We start from the raw sequence: 19,956 nt of genomic DNA on the forward strand, positions 1-19,956 counted from the left end.
AGGATGAGTAAAGAAAAATGGGGAAGGGAAAAGCAGAAGATTGTGCTGAAAGACAAACTGAGATCAGGGAGATGTTAAACAAGGAGAAGAAACAAGAATCTCTCCTTTGTACCCACGCTCCCTGCCCCCGAGAAGTTATGCACCCTATCGTAGGTGTTAATAAATTGCTTTGACAAAAGACAACACATGCGTTTAGGCATGCAACATTCCTAAAACGCAACATACACGTGTACATGTACCTGGCCAGCAGCAATTCCCTGTCCCCTTCAATTTTTCTGGCAGCAATTGTGTAGTGTGCAAAGAATATAGGACACGCAAAGAAAATTAGTGCAGCATCGTACTTCTTTAATTGTAAAATGCTACTAAACCTGCAGAAACAAGCATTAGCTAATTATTTCATCCGAAAGATTTAATATTCAAGTGCTAAACCTGGCAAAAGATATATGCACAAATATGCACAAGATGTTTTTTAAGTGGAAGATAGTTCATCCCTTTTGCATGCAAATTTTTGAAAATTTGGTGAGAACACTAAAGCCCTTTTTACACTTGTGTTTCTTAACCCCGTACTATCTCTGACCCAGGACTATCGTTAGTCCCGTACCAATTTTGCCAGCTTTTTACACTCGCCAGTTAGTCCCGTACTAAGCTCTTGTCCGGGGCTTAGGAGAAAACTGACCTTTTTACACTCGTATTTCTTAGTCCGGTACTTTCCAAACCGCATGAATATTCATTATTACGCTGTGCACTATACATGTACACGCACGCACCGGCAGCACTTGATTACCTCGTTTCTGATTGGTCAGTGGGGGTCGGACTTCGTCTCCGTCGCTTAGCCCCGGATTATTTCTTCGTTCTGTTTATACTCGCTTGCTTGGCACCGCAATTGCGGTGCTAACCCTGCTATTTTTGCAGGGCCAGATAGTACCGGACTATCAGTGGGGCTAGCCCACTTTGGCAAAAACAAGTGTAAACAGAAAGTGGGCTAAGGAAAGTCTGGTACCAACGGTGGGGCCAAAGCCCCCCCCCCCCCCCCCCCCTTAGCCGCACTGTTGGTACGGGACTAAGCAAAAATTTGCAAGTGTAAAAAGCCCCTAAGGTATTGAAGAAAACACTATTTAGAAACCTCCTGTAAATTTTAAACCCAAAGGGTCTTTATTTGTTGAGTTAAATTGACCATTAAGATTCAAATTATTATTTTGTATTACAAAAAAATTATATAAACTACTAGTCAAGGAGATTAGTTACAGACCTGTGTGATGCACTTATGTAGTTCATGTAAGTGGTGTGTTGTTATTTGCCATAGATTACAAAGTAAAAGAAGCTAGTGAATTCTTTGTTTCTGACAGCTTTAACATCCATATCTGTTGTTCGAAGTATAAGTATCACATTACAACCACAGGAGGATTAGTATATGCAGCTGGCCTCGTACACAGAATACGCTATGGTGAGCATTTGGTACATTATTTGAATTTGTAACGGCTAACAACCTTCAAATATCACAGAAATGTTATAGCTTTACAATTGTCTTGTCATTCTGGTGGAATATATCATGTTCTGTGCTATTTGGGAAGGAATGCAAAAGGGATGGCCCATCTTTAAAAGACAACTCCACCTCTATAGACATGTACATACAGATTGAGTGAGTGCACCAATATTAGTAGAATACATCAGTTAGAGTTTTAGGAAAATCAGACAATCCATTCAAAAGTTATGAATTTTTGAAGTTTCTTCTCAGTCACTGCTGGATGAGAAGACTACTACACCTTGTGATGTCACATGTTTAGAACAACATTGCAGAAAATATAAAGAAAATGCAACATATTTTCCCTTTTTTCGCATAAAGAATAGAACACTTGACTTGCCTCTTTCAGAAGGCAGGGGAAATAATATTACCCTAAACATACGTCAGTGACAAGTCGAGGAAGTGTGTACTTTAAAAGAAATAGAATTTTGTGAAATTTTCAAATCTCCTTATTATCAATATTAAGCCCTGGACCGAAAAAAGAGAATTGGTATCTCGTAAAAAAAGACCTTTGAGCCTTTTTTTTAAACTTCACATTATTTTTGCATTTTTTTTTTTTGAAGAATACAATGCACAAATGAAAGTATACAAGTAACAAAGAGATTTTGGTAAAATAAGATTTTTAAAGTATTTCAATATCAGGTTTTATACAGAAATCCAATAAATGATTTAGATATAAAATATAGTAAATTGTTACTTTTTTTTTTCTTCCATGGCATGTTCCATGTAAATGTTAGAATTTTGTAATTTCAAAGTTACAAAGCGTCTTTCTCAGAACAGTGATATTGCTCGCAATCATGTTTGTTTGTTGGTTTTTTTTTCTTGTTTGTTTGTTTGTCTGGATGTTTTATGATAGGAAGTAAGCTGTCATGATCATAGAAATAATGAATGTGCCTCGAAACATAGCCATTTAAAAATATTATAGGCGAATTGCCAATGACTCTGACTCAAGTACACTTTCAATTTTGTAATACCCCTCCCCCCACCCCCGCCCTCACTTTCTCTTGCAGCAGAAAGTCGTAGAAAATGTTGTATCTATATACACAGGTGCTGGGGAATCTTGTATTCTGTGCAAACTAAGAGGAAAGCGTACATGGGTTGCCGGGAAATCTTTCATTCAGTGCCCACTTCAGGAGAATATCATGTCTGTGTGTATGTACACAGGTGCGCGGAAGTTTTCAATTCAGATTGTACTATTAAAAAGGAGAGTTCTTGCAAAGCTGCAGGAATATGGGTGTGTGTGTGTGTGTGTGTGTGTGTGTGTGTGGGTGTGGGTGTGTGTGACTTTGACAGGAGGCAGTCACCTAATCACATTAAATGTAAGACAAACCCAACAAACAAGCCCAAATGGTGGCTCCCCCAACATCTCGGGGGAGAGTTCGGTGGTGGGAGGGCAGCATCTGTTTCGGTTCGCCCCCTGAATACGAGAGGGCCTTGGTGTAACATCTTAGAAAAAATGGTGGATTTTCTGTACACCTCAAAATGCCTGGAATACTGAATTTGGCTACTCAAATGAGCGCAGTGTGCCCTATGCATAACCCTTTGTGCATTCTGAGTGCCTTTGGCACAGAAAATCCCATGGCATTGTACACACTGTCTTAAAGTTCCAGTTTGCCTTTGGGAGCAGTGATTTACAAAATATCAAGATATCACTTTTGATGCCTATGTGCAGGTCAGTTGTATCACAGAACATCCTTCCATATAAAATTTTTGCAATAAAGCCTAGAATATAAGGAGATACATGTATCACTATTTTTCTCATTAAACCATAACTGTAGATGGTTTAGTCTGGAAACATTTTAATTATAACTATTGTTCACACTTTGTACATTTAACAATACTTAACATTTGATTAAACTGGTTCAAATGTTTACGTTGTTTGTTTCTATCCCTAACTCATGTTTTATAACTATTTTGAAGCACTACTGCTGGGTTTTTGTTTCATCTGCAAATGGTAGATTATGCCTTTAAGTCCCTGGCACAGAGAGGGTTCAGAATCTTGTCTCAGTTCTTGCCACCCCCCTTCCCCTCCCCAATCCTTTGTCCTTTCTGTTTATTTCCTGACAGCAATATAGTGTGAAACACCCACTCTTCACAGTTTTCACAAAAGAAAAAAAAAATCATATTCGTCATGTGTTATAATGACGACATTTTCGTTGATTGTTTTATGAAACACCTTTTTATTCTTCTTCCTTACCCCCAACCCCACTGTCCAGCATGCTGTAAGCTGAGTGAAGTGCCACGTTTGTGGTCAATGATCAATCTGTATACCCACACACCCTCTTTCAAAGCTTCTACTCCTTATTAAACTGTCTGTCTATCTGTATTTCTGTCCTTTTGTTCTTATCTTTAATACATGTCACCAAGCTGTGTAGAAAAATACAAAGCCAGCTAGATGTAAAGATATAGAAAGATGAATCTAGTTAGGTTACCAGGTAGATAGATAAGGTTAATAGATATGATGGATACAATTGTAGATACTTAGATAGATTGCTTGACTGATAGATTGATTAATTGATTGACTGACTGATTGATTAAATTAATGGATGTATTAAAAGATTGGCACACTCTGAGTTAAAGCAAGTTTTTGTCCTACAACTCCTCTACTTATCTGATTTTGTGTTGATTATCTGATGAATATTAATTCCTACAAAGCACTTGTTATGCGTCTATCCCTTCAAAACATTAATAACCTTTCTTGCTCTGTTCTTAAAATCTCTCCATTAACAGCCGCTGCTAAGTACATTTCAAAAGATAATGTGACATGTCAAAGTACTTTCTGCATAGGGTAGCAGCAAGAGGAGGGTGATTTCTTAGTTGAAGCAATTTGCTAATTGTTGAATCGACCATGTGATATATTTACTGAACAGTTCCATCCGAGTGCTTGCATACGATGTGCATTTTTGTGACTGTATGATTGTGTATATGTGTGTACAGAACTCCAACAAATTATTGTCATAAGATGATAATGTCAATTCCACTGCGAGAAAGGTTTAATAGGACTGCCAAGCCCAAATTAACAAGCACAATTTGAATCAAACCCACAGTTTTTATTCAGTGGAGTTAAAATGTGAGGAGTAGGTATACCGAACCTGTGTAAAATTGTAGGTGCCATTAAACAGGACCATATCAGGGGAATTACCCCCTGAGGGCAATTACCCTCCCCCCTCCCCCCCAGCTAAATACTGGTAAGTTATAAGGTTAAAGTAAAGATTAGGGTTAGGGTTAGGTTAAAGGTTACAGTTAGGGTTAGGATTAGGTTCAGAGTTAGAATTAGGGTTAGGGTTACGGTCGGGGAAGGGTGCGGGGTAATTGCCCAGGGGGTAATTGCCCTAGACCCAACAGTGCACAGTTTCATCAAACATTTCTGCAAAATAGAAATGCACTTAATAGAATTTGTCTTTTCTGAGGATGTAAGATAGAGTGTATATCCAAAGGTATCATAGACAAGAAAGAAAAACAAGGCAGTGTACAGCAGGTCTTGAAACTAAATACACAAAGGCAAATTCAACCACAGCTTTAGCATTGTTATCAAAAATTATAGTCCAGTGATACAGTGAGCCAAGCCTAGGCCCAGTTTCAGGCCACTGCAAAACAATGTGAATTTCTGACCTCTCAATGGGGAGAGTTGCCTAAGGTCTTGCTCCCAAATTGTCCCGATTAAGCGGCGGTGACTGTACAGGTACCTTTGAAACTGATTCAGGTGAGATATTTTGTGATGAGAACCAGGAGGGAGCTGTAGCCAAAGGAGCAATGTTGACTGCCTAAGGCATGTGATATATCTTTATGAGTTCATACACTGTACTTGACTTGTTTGAATGATGTTGACAAGAAACATTAGTTTTGAGAAGAAGACTTTATCGTCTATGATTGAAAAAAAAAATCATCAAATTCACATTAATTTTCAAGAAACTTCCAAACATTTTTCCCCAGGTTGCCCACGAATTGCTTTTGACAGCAAGCAAGCTTCAGCAAAACACTCCCAAGTTCATTTGTCTGAGATGACATAATCATTCAGAGCTGAAAGATGTTCATATCTACTGTAGATGATGGGTCGGAATTAATTGCTGTGACGTCAACAGTCTGCTCGTACGAGTGCCACTCAATTCAATGTTGAATCATATAAGCCATCTTTCTCATGTACTACTCCTAGAATTTATATTTCAGAGATGAAGCATACAAAGTAGCAAAATGTTCACAGATAGATTTAAGCAGCTGAAATACAACCTGTAAAGTGCCTCAACGTCAACTTATTCCAGTTAAGCTTATTACCACTGTGAGAGTGTAAACTTGCAATTTTTTTAAAAAACCAGGCTTATATCACTTAAATAGCCTCACTTGTTGAATAATTTTGCAAATAGAAGTACAACATGTATTTCTGAACAGCTAGTTTGATACCTCCTGAAAGGATTGTGTGTGACTTCTGTTTGCCTATGTACATAAAGAAATGTGTGAAAGAATTCCAATTTGGGTAATAATGGGTAATAATGATAAAACCAAAAAGTTTCGCCAGATGTACTGAGTCGCAGAGCTTACCTGATCATGGTTGCTACATGATATTTTACATTCGATTACATTGATTACAATATATTCTGCCATAACAGTATTCATCCCTGGCAAGAGTGAATTGCAGGCACCTTGTTTTCCATGCGATTCATTAATACCACTTGGACACGGTTCAATCATTACTGTACTAGTAGCATTCTCCTGGAAAAGAAGTCGATATACCGACTTCATTATTTTTTCAAAATTTTGATCTGAAAATGATACAAAAACTTGATATCCCAGCAAATTGTGCTAGCTAGACAAGTTTCTTGTTAGAGCTTTCCGATACACTGAGTCCTGTCAAGTACTACCGTGTTTTAGCTTTAAGTATTCATGGAATCCATCAACTATAAAGATTTTACTACAGTAAGAACACCAAGTAATCTATCATTATATGAATAACATGGGTGAATTTTCCCTTTTAGAACTTCTCATTGGCTTAGTCAGCTGATTCCTTCCGTAGCTTTTTTTTTTTTTTTTTTTTAAGAGAAGAGGAGTTTTTGTGGCATCTTTTGACAGGTGCAAGCTGTGAAATACAAAATAGCTGTGTATATGACAAGCTGAGACAGTGTGTGAATTTCATTTCTCAGTCAATGTAGAGTGTGTGTAGATCCTATTAAAAGCTACAAAACATTGCTGGTAAAGACAAAGACTTTTTGTCACATGTTTTGTTTTATTTTGTGGTTTTTTTCCTTGCAGAAATCTCCCCATAAGACCTGGCCATCAGAAGCTATAACATTCCTGTTGGAAATGCTTGTTGAGCAGACATGTACTGCTCACATTAAGGTAAGACCAAGTCAGATTTTGTTCCATCCCCATCTCTCTCTTCCCTCCTCTCTCTCTCTCTCTCTTTCTTTCTCTCCCTTTGTCTTCTCTCCTTCTCTGCAAGATCACTATTACAGATATTAAACATTTTGAACTCTTGTCTATTAAGAAAAATATTTTACTTTCCATAAAATTGTTGAAATAATGTTGAAAACTGAATCTTGTCATACTGTTGTGCTCATTAGCTGCGTTCACACTGGCAAAAGATTGAGAAGATTAAGATCACAGTCTTTAAGATCTCAAAGTTTTGCCAGTGTGACTACAAACTTCTCGCAAAACTTCCCACTCCAACTAGGGATATTTCCCCCACCCCCGCCAAACTTATCGATCTTTTACCAGTGTGACCGCTAGAATTTGAAACTTCAGTGCCTCTGTATGTTGTATGTAATTTTATATAATGTTCTTGATTTCAAAGTAGATATTTGCCTAACGTTTAACTACCATGTTATCTGTATTTTTATGCCTCAGCCCAAAAGGTGCCGAAGGCATTATATTTTTCATGTTTGCTAGTGCTGTAGCCTGAGTGAGTTTGCTGTCATAATGCTGACCATTTATCATTTACTGTAGTATGTGCTGCCAATGCCCTTTAACTGTCGTGGCGTTTTTAAGCTGTGTGAAGTAGTGTAGTATGCAGCGTAAAGTGAGTGATATGGTTTTAGAAGGGCATTCAGATCAAACAATTGATTTTGATTAAAGATGACAGAACATTTTTCTCTAACCTGAAGTGGAAGTAAAGATACACCGTGATTTAATTCCTTTGCTAGAAATGTCCGGACCTGCAATTGATTTCATGGGCTCTTGTCTATTCCTGCACTGTAATTGAAATACCTTGTCACTTTCACTTTGTTTGTTTCTTTTGCTAGAGATCCTTAATATACCTACCTGGGGGGTGCTTCATCAGCGCTTGTCCGCACTGACAACTGTCGGTGCTGACCAATTTCAGCGAAATCCCAGGTTTTGATTGGGTGTGATGCTCTGGTCACTGACTGTTACTATGGTGATTCAAGTTGTCAGTGCTGACAAACGTTAATGAAACACTCCCCAGATCAAATGTCTTTTTCTCTCTCTTTAAGTTGCATTTTTAGCTCACCTGAGCCAAAGGCTCAAGTGAGCTATTGCGATCGCCCTTCGTCCGGCGTCCGTCGTGCGTCGTGCGTCGTGCGTCGTCCGTCGTCCGTCGTCCGTCGTCCGTCGTCCGTCGTGCGTCGTCCGTCGTGCGTCGTGCGTAAACTTTTTACATTTTCATCTTCTTCTTGAAAACCCCATGACCGATTTTCATCAAACTTGGCAGGTAGCATCCCTAGGGGGTTAGGAACTCAATTTGTTAAAATGGGCACCATGCCCCACCCAGGGGGCCCCCAGGGGGGCCCAAACCCCCCAAAATTAAGGAATCTGTAAAAATCTTCTTCTCTAGAACCAGAAGTGATAGAGCGAAGTTAATACTATGAGTTAGTACATTGATGACTGTAGTTTCAAGTTTGTTCATGGCAGAATCAGGGGTGCCCCCCTTGGGACCCAGGGGAGGGGGGTGGGGAAGGGTTCTAATGGGGCCTAAATTGTACATTTTCATCTTCTTCTTGAGAACTCCATGACCCATTTTCACCAAACTTGGCAGGTAGCATCCCTAGGGGGTTAGGAACTCCATTTATTAAAATGGGCACCATGACCCACCCAGGGGGCCCCCAGGGGGCCCAAACCCCCAAAAATTAAGGAATCCGCAAAAACCTTCTTCTCTAGAACCAGAAGTGATAGAGCTAGGTTAATACTATGAGTTAGCACATTGATGACTGTAGTTTCAAGTTTGTTCATGGCAGAATCAGGGGTGCCCCCCTTGGGACCCAGGGGGGGGGGGGGGGGGTGGGGGTGAGGAGGGGTCCTAATGGGGCCTAAATTGTACATTTTTATCTTCTTCTTGAGAACCCCATGACCCATTTTCACCAAACTTGGCAGGTAGCATTCCTAGGGGGTTAGGATCTCAATTTGTTAAAATGGGCACCATGCCCCGCCCAGGGGGCCCCCAGGGGGCCCAAACCCCCCAAATGAAGGAATCTTTAAAAATCTTCTCTAGAATCAGAAGTTATAGAGCTGAGATAATACTATGAGTGAGTACATTAATGACTGTAGTTTCAAGTTTGTTCATAGGAGATCCAGGGGTGCCCCTCTTGGGGGTAGGGGGAGGGGGGTGGTTGGAAGGGTCTAAATGGGGGCCTGAATTGTACATTTTCATCTTCTTCCTGAAAACCTCATGATGGATTTTTGTCAAACTTGGCAGGTAGCATCCCTAGGTGGTCAGGATCTCAATTTATCAAACTGGGCACCATGCCCCACCCAGAGGGCCCCAGGGGGCCCCAATTCCCCCAAATTAAGGAATCTTGAAAAAATTGGGCCCTTATTGTACATTTTCATCTTCCACTTGAGAATGCCTCGTCAAATTTTGGTAGAGCTGTGAATAATTTAGATTAGTGACTGCGTGAAAGGTGAACTTGCGATACTCAGGTGAGCGCTAGACCCGCGGGTCTCTTGTCTTTTATTTCAGTCAGCAGTGTGCTGTACCAATTTTTTCCCCCATTTTGTTTTCCCTCCTGCAAGTATTATATGCTTGATATTCTATTGTTCATGCCTGATTCAAGTATACTGCTATTGGCTCCTTTTATCTTAGTGAAATGTAATTTCCTATCACATGAGCTTTGAAATGTGCCACTAAAGAATAGCTGCATTTGATTGAATAGCATTTTCTTTTGAATGAAACAGTAGAGATGCTTACCCATATGGGGTCATTAAGGAATATTTGCACCCCCAATTGTTTTGCAGTGAATAGCATAATTATTTCATAACAGCCATGTTTGTAATAAAAACTTTGCCTTGCCATAATGCTGTGAACATTGTTGTCGGAAAATAGTTAGCAACTCTGGCAAGGAGATGCCACATAATCCAGCAGTAATTGCAGGGTTGTGATTACTTCTCATTGTTCATCAGGTATGCTGTGCCGCAAGAAACAAAAACAAGACAAAACAAAACAGAAAAAAAAAACTAGTTAAAGATTGTTTGCCATTCTCTCAATGTCTTGTTTGTGTCTTTCTCTCATCAATCTGATTGTATGATGGGACCTCATAATTAACTTCATAATAGCCATTATCTCATTCATTCCCTTCAGGACATTGTTGTATTATTCCCTTGTTATCAAAGGCCTCATTATCATTTTGAAGTTACAGTGATTTTACATTCGAATCATGACATTGTTTCATGTGAGGAAAAGTTACACTAATTTGTACCTTTGTTTTGTAAGACATTAGGTTTGACGTAATCAGCTTCTGTTTTCAAGGTTAATAAAGAAGCACACACAAAACACTTCTGTCCTATACTAAGGATTGGGGGGGGGGCAGAATATTTCCACGTGTAAGGGAAATACTTAAGTTTTTGCAGGATTCTTATGAAATATTGTAGACTAGAATTGTGTGAAACAAATGTCATCCACACACTTTGTGTGTGTTTTGAGTTAGAGATGCCATTCTTGAAACACTTACGTAGTGTGAAGTCAGTTTTTTGGAAGTTGAAGAAAATGTGCTAGGCCGAGTTGCTTTCTTGAACAAAAATATTGAAAAAGAAAGGAACCACTATTCCTTCACTCATTCACGCTTTGGTGATCTAGTTAATTGATTGATCGATTGATCGATCAAAAACTGATTGATTGATCGATTGATTGATTGATTGATTGATTGATTATTTTATTGATGGATTTGATGGATGGATGGATGGCTTGATTGGTTGATTGATTGATTGATTGATTGATTGATTGATTGATTGATTGATTGATTGATTGATTGATTAATTGACATGTGTCACTGTCCTCCAATGTTGTTATTCTTGTCTACAGAGTACATTCAATCTTTCATTTGCAATGAGCCATCACTACTGTTTTATTTTTTCTGTTGATTCTACTATGTCCTGTCAAGTTAAGAATTTGAATTCTGCGTTCTCCAAGGCAGCTCAAGAATGTAAATACATAGATCTTTTTTATCACACATTATGTACTCAATTGTGTGCTTCTTTCTTATTTTTGCTGATGTCTATCTGCAGGCAATGTGTGTGAAGGGAGAGCCCTTGAAGGTTGAGCTAGCCTTGCCCACTGGGGAGAGTGCCACCAGGGTCCTGCTCAACAACGGCTTTGCCGAGCTCCAGCCGGACTTTGAGGATTTCGATGCGGGTTGCCCCGACGACGCCAGCACCATCACAGACGGCACGTCCACCCCTGCCTACAGCCGGGCAATGAGTGAGGTACAGTTTCGACTGCGCACACGAGCATGTAACATCGTGTGGATGTGCTTTTACCTAACAAAGATGAAGAGCTTTTTTAATCACAATTTTCCTCCCACAGGGAAGGGCCAGAGTGTGACAGATATACCTAGCCAGGATATTGGCTGCAATGGGCCATGAGGCTTTAGTAAGGCAAAATTTTCTTGCCCTACTTTCTAGAATAGCCTAACATGAGTCAAAGTAACACAAGAAATATAACTGCCATCCATGCACAGCTAGACAATACAATGATGAGTTTTTGTCTTTTTACCTCCGCCAAGGGAGGAGGTTATGAATATGTTTTCATTACCGTTGGTTTGTGTGTGTGTTCGTTAGTTAGTTAGTTTGTCTGTGTGCAAAATAACTCAAAAAGTAGTTAACGGATTGGGATGAAACTTGCAGGAAAAGTTGAGAATGACACAAGTAACAAACGATTAACTTTTGGTAGTGATCCGAGAATTTTGGGGGAATTTATGAAGGATTTTTGATATAATGGCAGGTAGGGTCAATGAACTTGGGAGTTCAGGTTGCGCGTATTTGAGGTTTGCCTGCGCGTATTTGAGGATTGCCTGCGCGCACTAAAGTGCATGCGCTAGTTTTTGCTGGGGCAAGGCGCACCGTGCAGCTGCGGGTTTATGATGTAACAAAAGCTTCTATATTGGGAAATCAGGCAACTTTCAGCACACAATGCTATAATTACGTAAGGGTGGAAATCACTGATATCTCTATGGAAGAACAAGATCAGTGGTGAAAATGATTTGCATGTCATGTGTGGTAACACAGTTTGGGTCTGATGGTGAATGACACGTACAATAGAAGAGTGGGCTGGTGCATTTTAGCACCGTAATGAAAGTTGTGGTTGTAAATGTCAACATGACCACAATGATAAATAACAAGCTTGGATGGCACTGAGGGAATATTTTCATGAATACAGTATCAGTGTGGACCGACTGAAAACATCACTTCATGTTATCATTTAAAGGGGATGGCTAGTAACTGATCAGTGGGAATCGGTGGGAATGCTGGAGGATGATTGTTCCAATCCTTGTGGGATTCATTTAAGAGTACATTATACATCTATTGTTTTGTGAAAATTATTTGCTTCAGAATGGTCTCATATTCAAGTAATGTGCAGTTCAATGTGTCCAGGCTAGCATGCCTGTACAGTAACGATCGCCCCGGCACTGTACAGGCATGCTAACCAGGAAACATCGAACTGCACATTACTTGAATGTGAGACCATTCTGGAGCAAATAATTTTCACACAACAGTAGATGTATAATGTACTCTGAAATGAATCCCACAAGGATTGGAACAATCATCCTCCAGCATTCCCACTGATTCCCACTGATCAGTTACTAGCCATCCCCTTTAAAGGAAACTTGGCATAAGAGCAGAGCAAAGTGAACTTCAGTCTGACATTTTGCAATATTTCATGTCTGATTTCATCTTGTCATAATGTGTGTTATGTATGCTCTGAGCCTGACATTAAGGGTGCACAATATGCTTGTATTTGTATATTGTGAGTGTATGTAATGTTATGTGAAAATGTATGTATGGAGGATGTATCGGCATATGTTTGTATGTATGTATCAGGCATGATATTCTGTAGATTTAAATCTGATTTCAGGTTTTCTTTTTCTCAGGTCTATACATTTTGCTTTTTCCGTATCTAAATCACCTGGAAATTTTGATTTACAATTTTTTCAACAAATCTCAACATCATCCCTGATGTATGCTTCTGTGTGTGTGTGTATGTCTGTCTGTATGTGCTAATATGTGTATGTATTTCTGCTGAGTTCAGAAAGGGAATCCCCAAAAATAGGTCAGGCTTTCGTTCTTCTTTCTCTCATTTAAGTAATAATTCAAATATTCTTTCAGCAATGTGTAAATTCGTGTCATGTGATTGGCTGAACAGGGTGTAGCTTCCACTGAATGATTATCTTGTCAGGCTCACCTCAAACTCTATCTTTATTTCCACACACCCCCCCCCCCACCCCCTTCGATTTTATCAGGATGGGGATGACGCCCTCCAGAGGTCTTCCGGAATCCCGGACATCTCGGGGGCAGTGGACATCCTGCAGGGCGTGGCTGAGATGGAGGAGGATGAGCAGATGATGGCCGTTGCCGGGCAACCATACATACCCATCATCCTCCCGGATGTGGGAGTCAACTTTCTTGTGACTGTCACACACCTGGATGAACCAGACCAGGTAGATGCCACTTTCTCTCTCTCTCTGAAATTTCAAGATGAATTTGAAACAAAAGACATACAGTAATTTTAAAGGGACTGTACAGTATTGGTTGAGGTGAGGATTCAGCTTGTAACGTTTTGGGAGGTATTTAGAAACCACTCTATGAAATGTCAAAGAGCATACAATTTTAAGGGGAATCAAAAGTTTATTTGATGACAATTGGTTTTGGGAGGTATTTAGAAACCACTCTATGAAATGTCAAAGAGCATACAATTTTAAGGGGAATCAAATGTTTATTTGTTGAAAATTGGTTTTGAAGTGACTGAGATATCTAAAAACAAAAGGAGAACAAAGAGATCTTAATGTAAGTTGTGGCCTGTCAATTTTATTAGGATCACTTTTTGGATATCCCAGCCATTTCAAGGCCAATTTTCATCAGATAAATGTTGAATCCTTCTTGAAATTACATGCTCTTTCATATTTCGTTAGAGGTTTCTCATCTCACCGAAAAATGTTATAAACCTGAATCCTCACTTCAACCAGTACAGTACACTCCTGTTAAAGTACAGCGAATCATAAGACAATTTAGTATGCAGTGAAGGCGACCAGCAAATGTTAACTTTGTTTTTGCTGTATGACAGATACGCTACTCATAACCGTATTTCTCACTTTTTCATTTCCAAATTTCCTACCAACTCCAAGAAAAGATAACATTGGTGCTGTCCGTAGACAGGGGGATGTGCTGTAATGATACATCCCTCAACACAATCATGCAACGTAAATTCGATATATCGCCAGCCCCTGCACAAGAACCCAGTTGCAACTCCCCAAGTGTGTAATGCGTGCCTCATGTCATGGCTAGTTTACACTTGTATTTTCATGCCTGAGCTGGAATTTGGTTAACTTTGGGTGAATTTAAAAGCTTGGCAAGTTAAGCTACGTTCTTGGACACATAAAGGGTTCTCTCCTGCATTCACGTATGATTCTCTTGAGTATTCTGTTTTATGCTTTGCCAAGTCTTAAAGGCATAATTTACCATTTGCAGATGAAACAAAAACCCAGCATTAGTGCTTTGAAATAGTTCTAAAATGTGAGTTAGGCATAGAAACAACCACTGTAAAAAATTGAATTTGTAAAATCCCTGTTAAGTATTATTAAATATACAAAATGTGAACAATAATTATAATAAAATAATAAAATAATTATAATAAAAATGTTTCCAGACTAAACCATCTACAGTAACGGTTTATTGAGAAAAATACAGATATATCCTTATATTCTAGGCTTTACCGCGAAAATTTTATATGATAGGATGTTTATGGTACAACAGACCTTCAAATATGTATTAATTGTCGTATCTTAAAAATCTTTAAAATCACTGTTCCCAAAGGTAAGCAAGACCTTTAAAGGGATGGTATAGTATTGGTTGAGATTATGATTGAGCTGTAAACTTTTTACAAGATACTAAAAAAAAACACTTATGAAATTTTACAAAGCATACAATTCTAAGAGGAATTCAAAATTTATTTAATGAAAATCAGTTTTGAAATGGCCGAGATATAAATCCAAAAACAAAAGTAGAACAAAGCGATCCTAACAGAAGATGGGTCCCACCTTTCATTAGGATCCCTTTGTTCTGGATATCTCAGCCACTTCAAAACCAGTTTTCATCAAGTAAACTTTGAATCCTTAGAACTGCATGCTCTTTCATATTTCATAAGAGGTTTTTTATAATCTCACAAAACAGTTGGAAACCTGAAGCCCATCTCAACCAAAGCCATGTCATCCCTTTATAAAGCAAGCTATGTCTCTGTTTTGTAAGAACTGAAGCTTGTCTTCTACTCTTCAAGAATTGGTTTCCTTTTGTGATATTTAACAAGCAATTATGGCTGAGCATTTCTGTTTAATTATTTCTTTGTGTTTCGTGTAGGTACGCTGTCTGTGCAACTGCACTGATGACACGGGTACTTGCACAGACTGATGATATATTTTTTAACTATAAAAATTCACAAGAAAACACACAAGAGAAAGGCCATGCATATCTTTGTGGCTTGTCCTCAGAAAATGTAGATCAGTAGACCAACAGACTTTCATTTTACAACATTGTGGATATTACCGGGTTTTTTTTGCAGGTCTACATCCAGTATGCTAATGCCTCTCTTGCCGACCCAGATGTAACCATAGCGATGGCTGCCAGGCAACTTGTCGAGTGGAATGCCCAGATCGAAGAGCTCTCCTCCGCCAGCACTGCCTTGCCGTTTCTTCTGAACCCACAACCTGGTAGGTATTGTGGTGTAGATTGCCGATGTTGCTGCAATGTTGCTGCAATGTTGCTGGTGACTTATGTGGGGGAGGGGGAGGTGACGGGGTTTAGTGGGAGGATGGACAGTGATAAAGGGAGTGATTTGATAGCAACGACCGCAATGATGATGATATCAATGATGACGATGATGATGATGATGATGATGATGATGATGATGATGATGATGATGACATTAGTCATGATTGACAAAGTGCAGATATGATTAGGATGATACTTACTGCAATATCATTTTTATGTTGCTGGTGACAGGGGGAGGGTGGGGGAGGGGAGGAGAGAGATTGGGGTTAGGAATTGTTTAATGATGACACAGAAAGTGATGATGTTAATGATGATTGTGGTGATGATGTTTGATGAACGAACTTAGTGGTTATTGTGATGTCGGTGATGATAGTGGGGCTATTATGAAGTTATGCTTTGCAGGGATGACGAGAATGATTAGATGATGAACTTGTGGATGAAGTTGCTGATATCAGTGATATTGATTCTGCTCATGTTAGGATAAATGCTCATGAAGGAATATACATATATAAATGTATTGTTTGATGTAAATAGATGGGGGTTTTTTAGTGTCAATGGCATAGTGATGATAAGTAGGGTAAATTGTGATTGTGAGCGTTATGGTGATAAGTATACCAGTTATGGTTGTCAAGCGAAGGCGGTGATGTGGCTCAATAGTTTTCTCATCTGCCTCAAGATCAGTCGACCTGGCTTTGATTGACAAGTCTAGCTTAGCAATGTTGTGAGTAACTGTGTCATCCTCTCTAGTAAGAGGCAAAAACACTCTGTCCCTCTGATGGGACATTAAATGCAGGTCCCATGTGTGAGGGAGGCACTACTCGTGCTGGTAAGAGATCCTGCTTCATTCATTCATCGCAAAGAGCAGGGTGGTTTGCCCGGTGAAGTGGTCACTCAATATCACATACCTGCACCAGAAAATGGGCCAATGATGCCAACCCCTCGATGCCCCAGATGACTAGAAACAGTATCAACAGACGGTATCAACCAGGCACATTGTGTACTGTACAAAGAAATGAACTGAAGGATAATATGATATTTGTCAAGCAAGAAGCAATAAAAAAGGTAGTTATGAACAGAGGTGGTGGCTTGATGATTTCATTGGTGATGATAGTTACAGCATTGTGATGACGGTGTTGGTTGTCGCCTTGGTGAAGAGCTTTGTAGAGATGATGGTGATGCAGAAGCATGGACACTGGCGGATCCATGTGGGGGGCACACAGGGCGTGCCCCCTCTTTATTTTTTGTTAAAATTAAAGAAATAAAAAGGAAAAAATGAAAAGGGAGTGTGTGCCCCCTTCATTTTTTTTTTGTGCCCCCTCCCACCCCCACCCTTTCCAGAATTCCTGGATCCTCCCCTGATGGATGCCATTAGCAATTAATGATTTTGATTTTTGCAGTTGGGGTCATGATGATTTCATAAATGATTTGCATTGATATTTGTGGCAAATGCTTGCAAAGGTGATGATACAGTTACTGATGATAATATGGTCTCTTTGCTTGCAGTTGCCTTAGTTACTGGGGGGAGGTCAGAGAGGGGGAGAGGTTTCAGTAGAAGATGAGCTAAAAGAAAAAGACTGCACATAAGAGAGGGAAAAAACAGTATTTTATGTAAGTTTCAGCACTTGACCAGAGGGCATTGGGAATGGTATTTGCTATGTCATACAGTATGGGTCTCCATGGCAGGTGTTCTTCGGGTATTAAAAAAGGTGAATATTTGTGTAACTCCAACTTCTGCTATCTTTTCTGCACATTGTTTAATCACTATGACATCACAAAGTGTTGTAGATTTTCCAACTAGAGAGGGCAGCAGATAGAATTAACCAAGTCTTTTACAACTTTGAAAGTATTACAACATCTATAGCCCTCAGGTATTCCTTACTGAGTATTGAACTAATCTTCAACCAAGTCTACATTACATAATCATGCTAATAGTAAACTTTACAAATTGTACTTGTCCTCTGTCTCCTAAAAAAAAAAAAAAAGTACACCATCCCTTTAATCCTTGTACCACACAACTTGCTCATGCACTGGAACTGCCTGTAATATGGATCGCTCCTTTGGGGAATCTTGATATCCTTAACATGCCATTTCTTGAAATAACAAATATTAACTCAGACACCCATGCAGTGTCAAAAGCCCCTTGAGTACAATTGACATGCACAGTGTGCCCAGGCTCAGTGTAAAGAAGATATTTTCTTCTCTCAAGTGTTGAATAAGTCATACCAGTGAGGTCCTTGACAAACTAGAATAAGTTTAGTGCATCTTTTACTCCTTATCTCCTACATCTCTCTTTCTCTCACAATCTCTCTCTCTCTCTCTCTCTCTCTCTCTCTCTCTCTCCTTGTCTCTCCCCTTACCATGTATAATATCTTTTGTCCTTCTGTGACCCAAATCAGCTGTGCTCTCTGTATATTCCAAAAATATAGACAAAATTTTCATGTACATTTCACTTTTGCGAGTCTTGGTTCCTCATGAAATTTGCAAAAGTTGCTGGTTTTACAGCTCTATGCAATGTTCATTTCCCCTTGTGATAAATGTATGTTGTTTTTAAGTGTTGTTTTGAGTGATAACTGATTCTAGTTGAATACTTGGTAGAGAGAATACAAAGAAAACAGTGAAATTTCCCCCAGGTTAGACACAAAACAAAAAGCTGACGTATGATTTAGAAAATTTTTCTCATATAGCAGTCGCACCCACATATCGTCGGCTGAGAACCAGAAAGGCGTTACCACAATTTTGGGGGGTATTGAGTTATAGGTATCATATTGAAGAGCTTGATCTCCTCTACATGATGGAGTTAATTTTAACTCATTTTCATTTTCAGTAAGTTATTGAAAACTAAAACCACATGGGTGCTTTTTACCCTACATTTGAAACAATGCTTATGAATCTACCCACTTTTGATCATACTCTTATATTTCATGAAAATTGATTGTTTTGTTTTTATTTTACGCTAAAATCTTAGAATCCAATAGCACCCTTCTGGTTCTCAGCTGTTAATATGCAAATAAGACAAGACAGTGGTGTTAATACAAATGATGTACAGGTGAGAGGGCGTTAGTAGAGATGATCTTTAGATAGATAGATCTATTCTGTCTACTGCATAAGCTGTTATTACCACATACAGATACTTTTGCGAAGGAGGTGATCACAGGCATTTTTGTGAGATACAGTTAAACTCGCCTAAGTCGACATAGCATATGTCGAATAATCGCGCAAGTCGGTGATTTTAAAAAGTCCAGATTTTTCCCCATTGACTAACGTGTATTAATTCACTCACAAGTCGAATTTTGTAAGTCGAATACTCGCCTAAGTCGATGAAATTCCAAGAACACTCTAACGAAAAAACCATTGAATTCACTGTGCCTAAGTCGAATAAGATTTTATTGTGTAATAAATCACTGTCAAAATCACGAGACGCCAGTTTACATACAGTATATACCAAAAGAAACTTTGCGTAAATAAACATTAACGTTTCATTAACGCAAGCGGTTTCACCTGAATCGTTAGTAACGCAAACTAACGATCGGGAAAATTAACGTTTGTAGTAACGATGAGTAACGATCCCTAGCGCAAATTAACGATGTTTCGCTAACATTAACGATAGGTAATGCAAGAGCTCACGCCAGATTTTCGTTTTTTAACGAGACCTGGTGAAAGGACGGCGTAGCCCCTGCCGAGTGTAGTGATCTATGCCTTATATTTAGCGGAGTCTTTTCGCGAATCGAATCACGATTTCGCGAATGGTTAATTTGCGACCGGGGTCACCAAAAACGCACGCCGGGCCGCCAAAAAAGCCGGATGTTTGCCTTCAGTTTTGGAAATGAACAACGGTATCAATCGGCTCCATAAGATGCTAGAATAGATGTCAGATGTTTGCTCTTTTAATTTTGGAAATGAAACGGTAATATTCGACTCCGTTTAATGCTAAAATAAATGTTGGATGTTTGCTTATACTTTTGGAAATGAATAATGGTGAGATTCAGTTCCGTACGGGGCTGAAGTTAATGTCAGATATTTGATTTTGCGTTCGGAAATGAATAAGGATAAAATATGGCTCCGGAACATGCTGAAATAAATGGCGAATGGTTGCTTTGACGTTCGGATATGAATAATAATGATATTCAACTCCATACGATGATAAAATAAATGCCGGATGTTTACTTTTACGTTCGAAAGTAAATAACAATAACATTCAGCTCCGGAAGATGCTGAAGTAAATGTCGAATTATCCC

General features: G+C 39.2%; 1 protein-coding gene across 1 annotated transcript in view; it reads left to right on the forward strand.

The window, feature by feature from the left end:
- LOC139731721 (RING finger protein 17-like) overlaps window positions 1-19,956 on the forward strand; it is a 165,849-nt gene that overhangs the window by 80,534 nt on the left and 65,359 nt on the right. The window contains exons 30-33 of the mRNA XM_071642603.1: window positions 6,767-6,853; window positions 10,970-11,167; window positions 13,201-13,398; window positions 15,513-15,660. Of these exons, the coding sequence (XP_071498704.1) occupies window positions 6,767-6,853; window positions 10,970-11,167; window positions 13,201-13,398; window positions 15,513-15,660 (631 nt within the window). The remainder of the gene's footprint in view (window positions 1-6,766; window positions 6,854-10,969; window positions 11,168-13,200; window positions 13,399-15,512; window positions 15,661-19,956) is intronic.

This window comes from Diadema antillarum, unplaced genomic scaffold (assembly GCF_040938485.1).
Source record: "Diadema antillarum isolate AM-2024a unplaced genomic scaffold, OU_Dant_1.0 scf00000022, whole genome shotgun sequence".
Lineage (NCBI taxonomy): Eukaryota > Metazoa > Echinodermata > Echinoidea > Diadematoida > Diadematidae > Diadema > Diadema antillarum.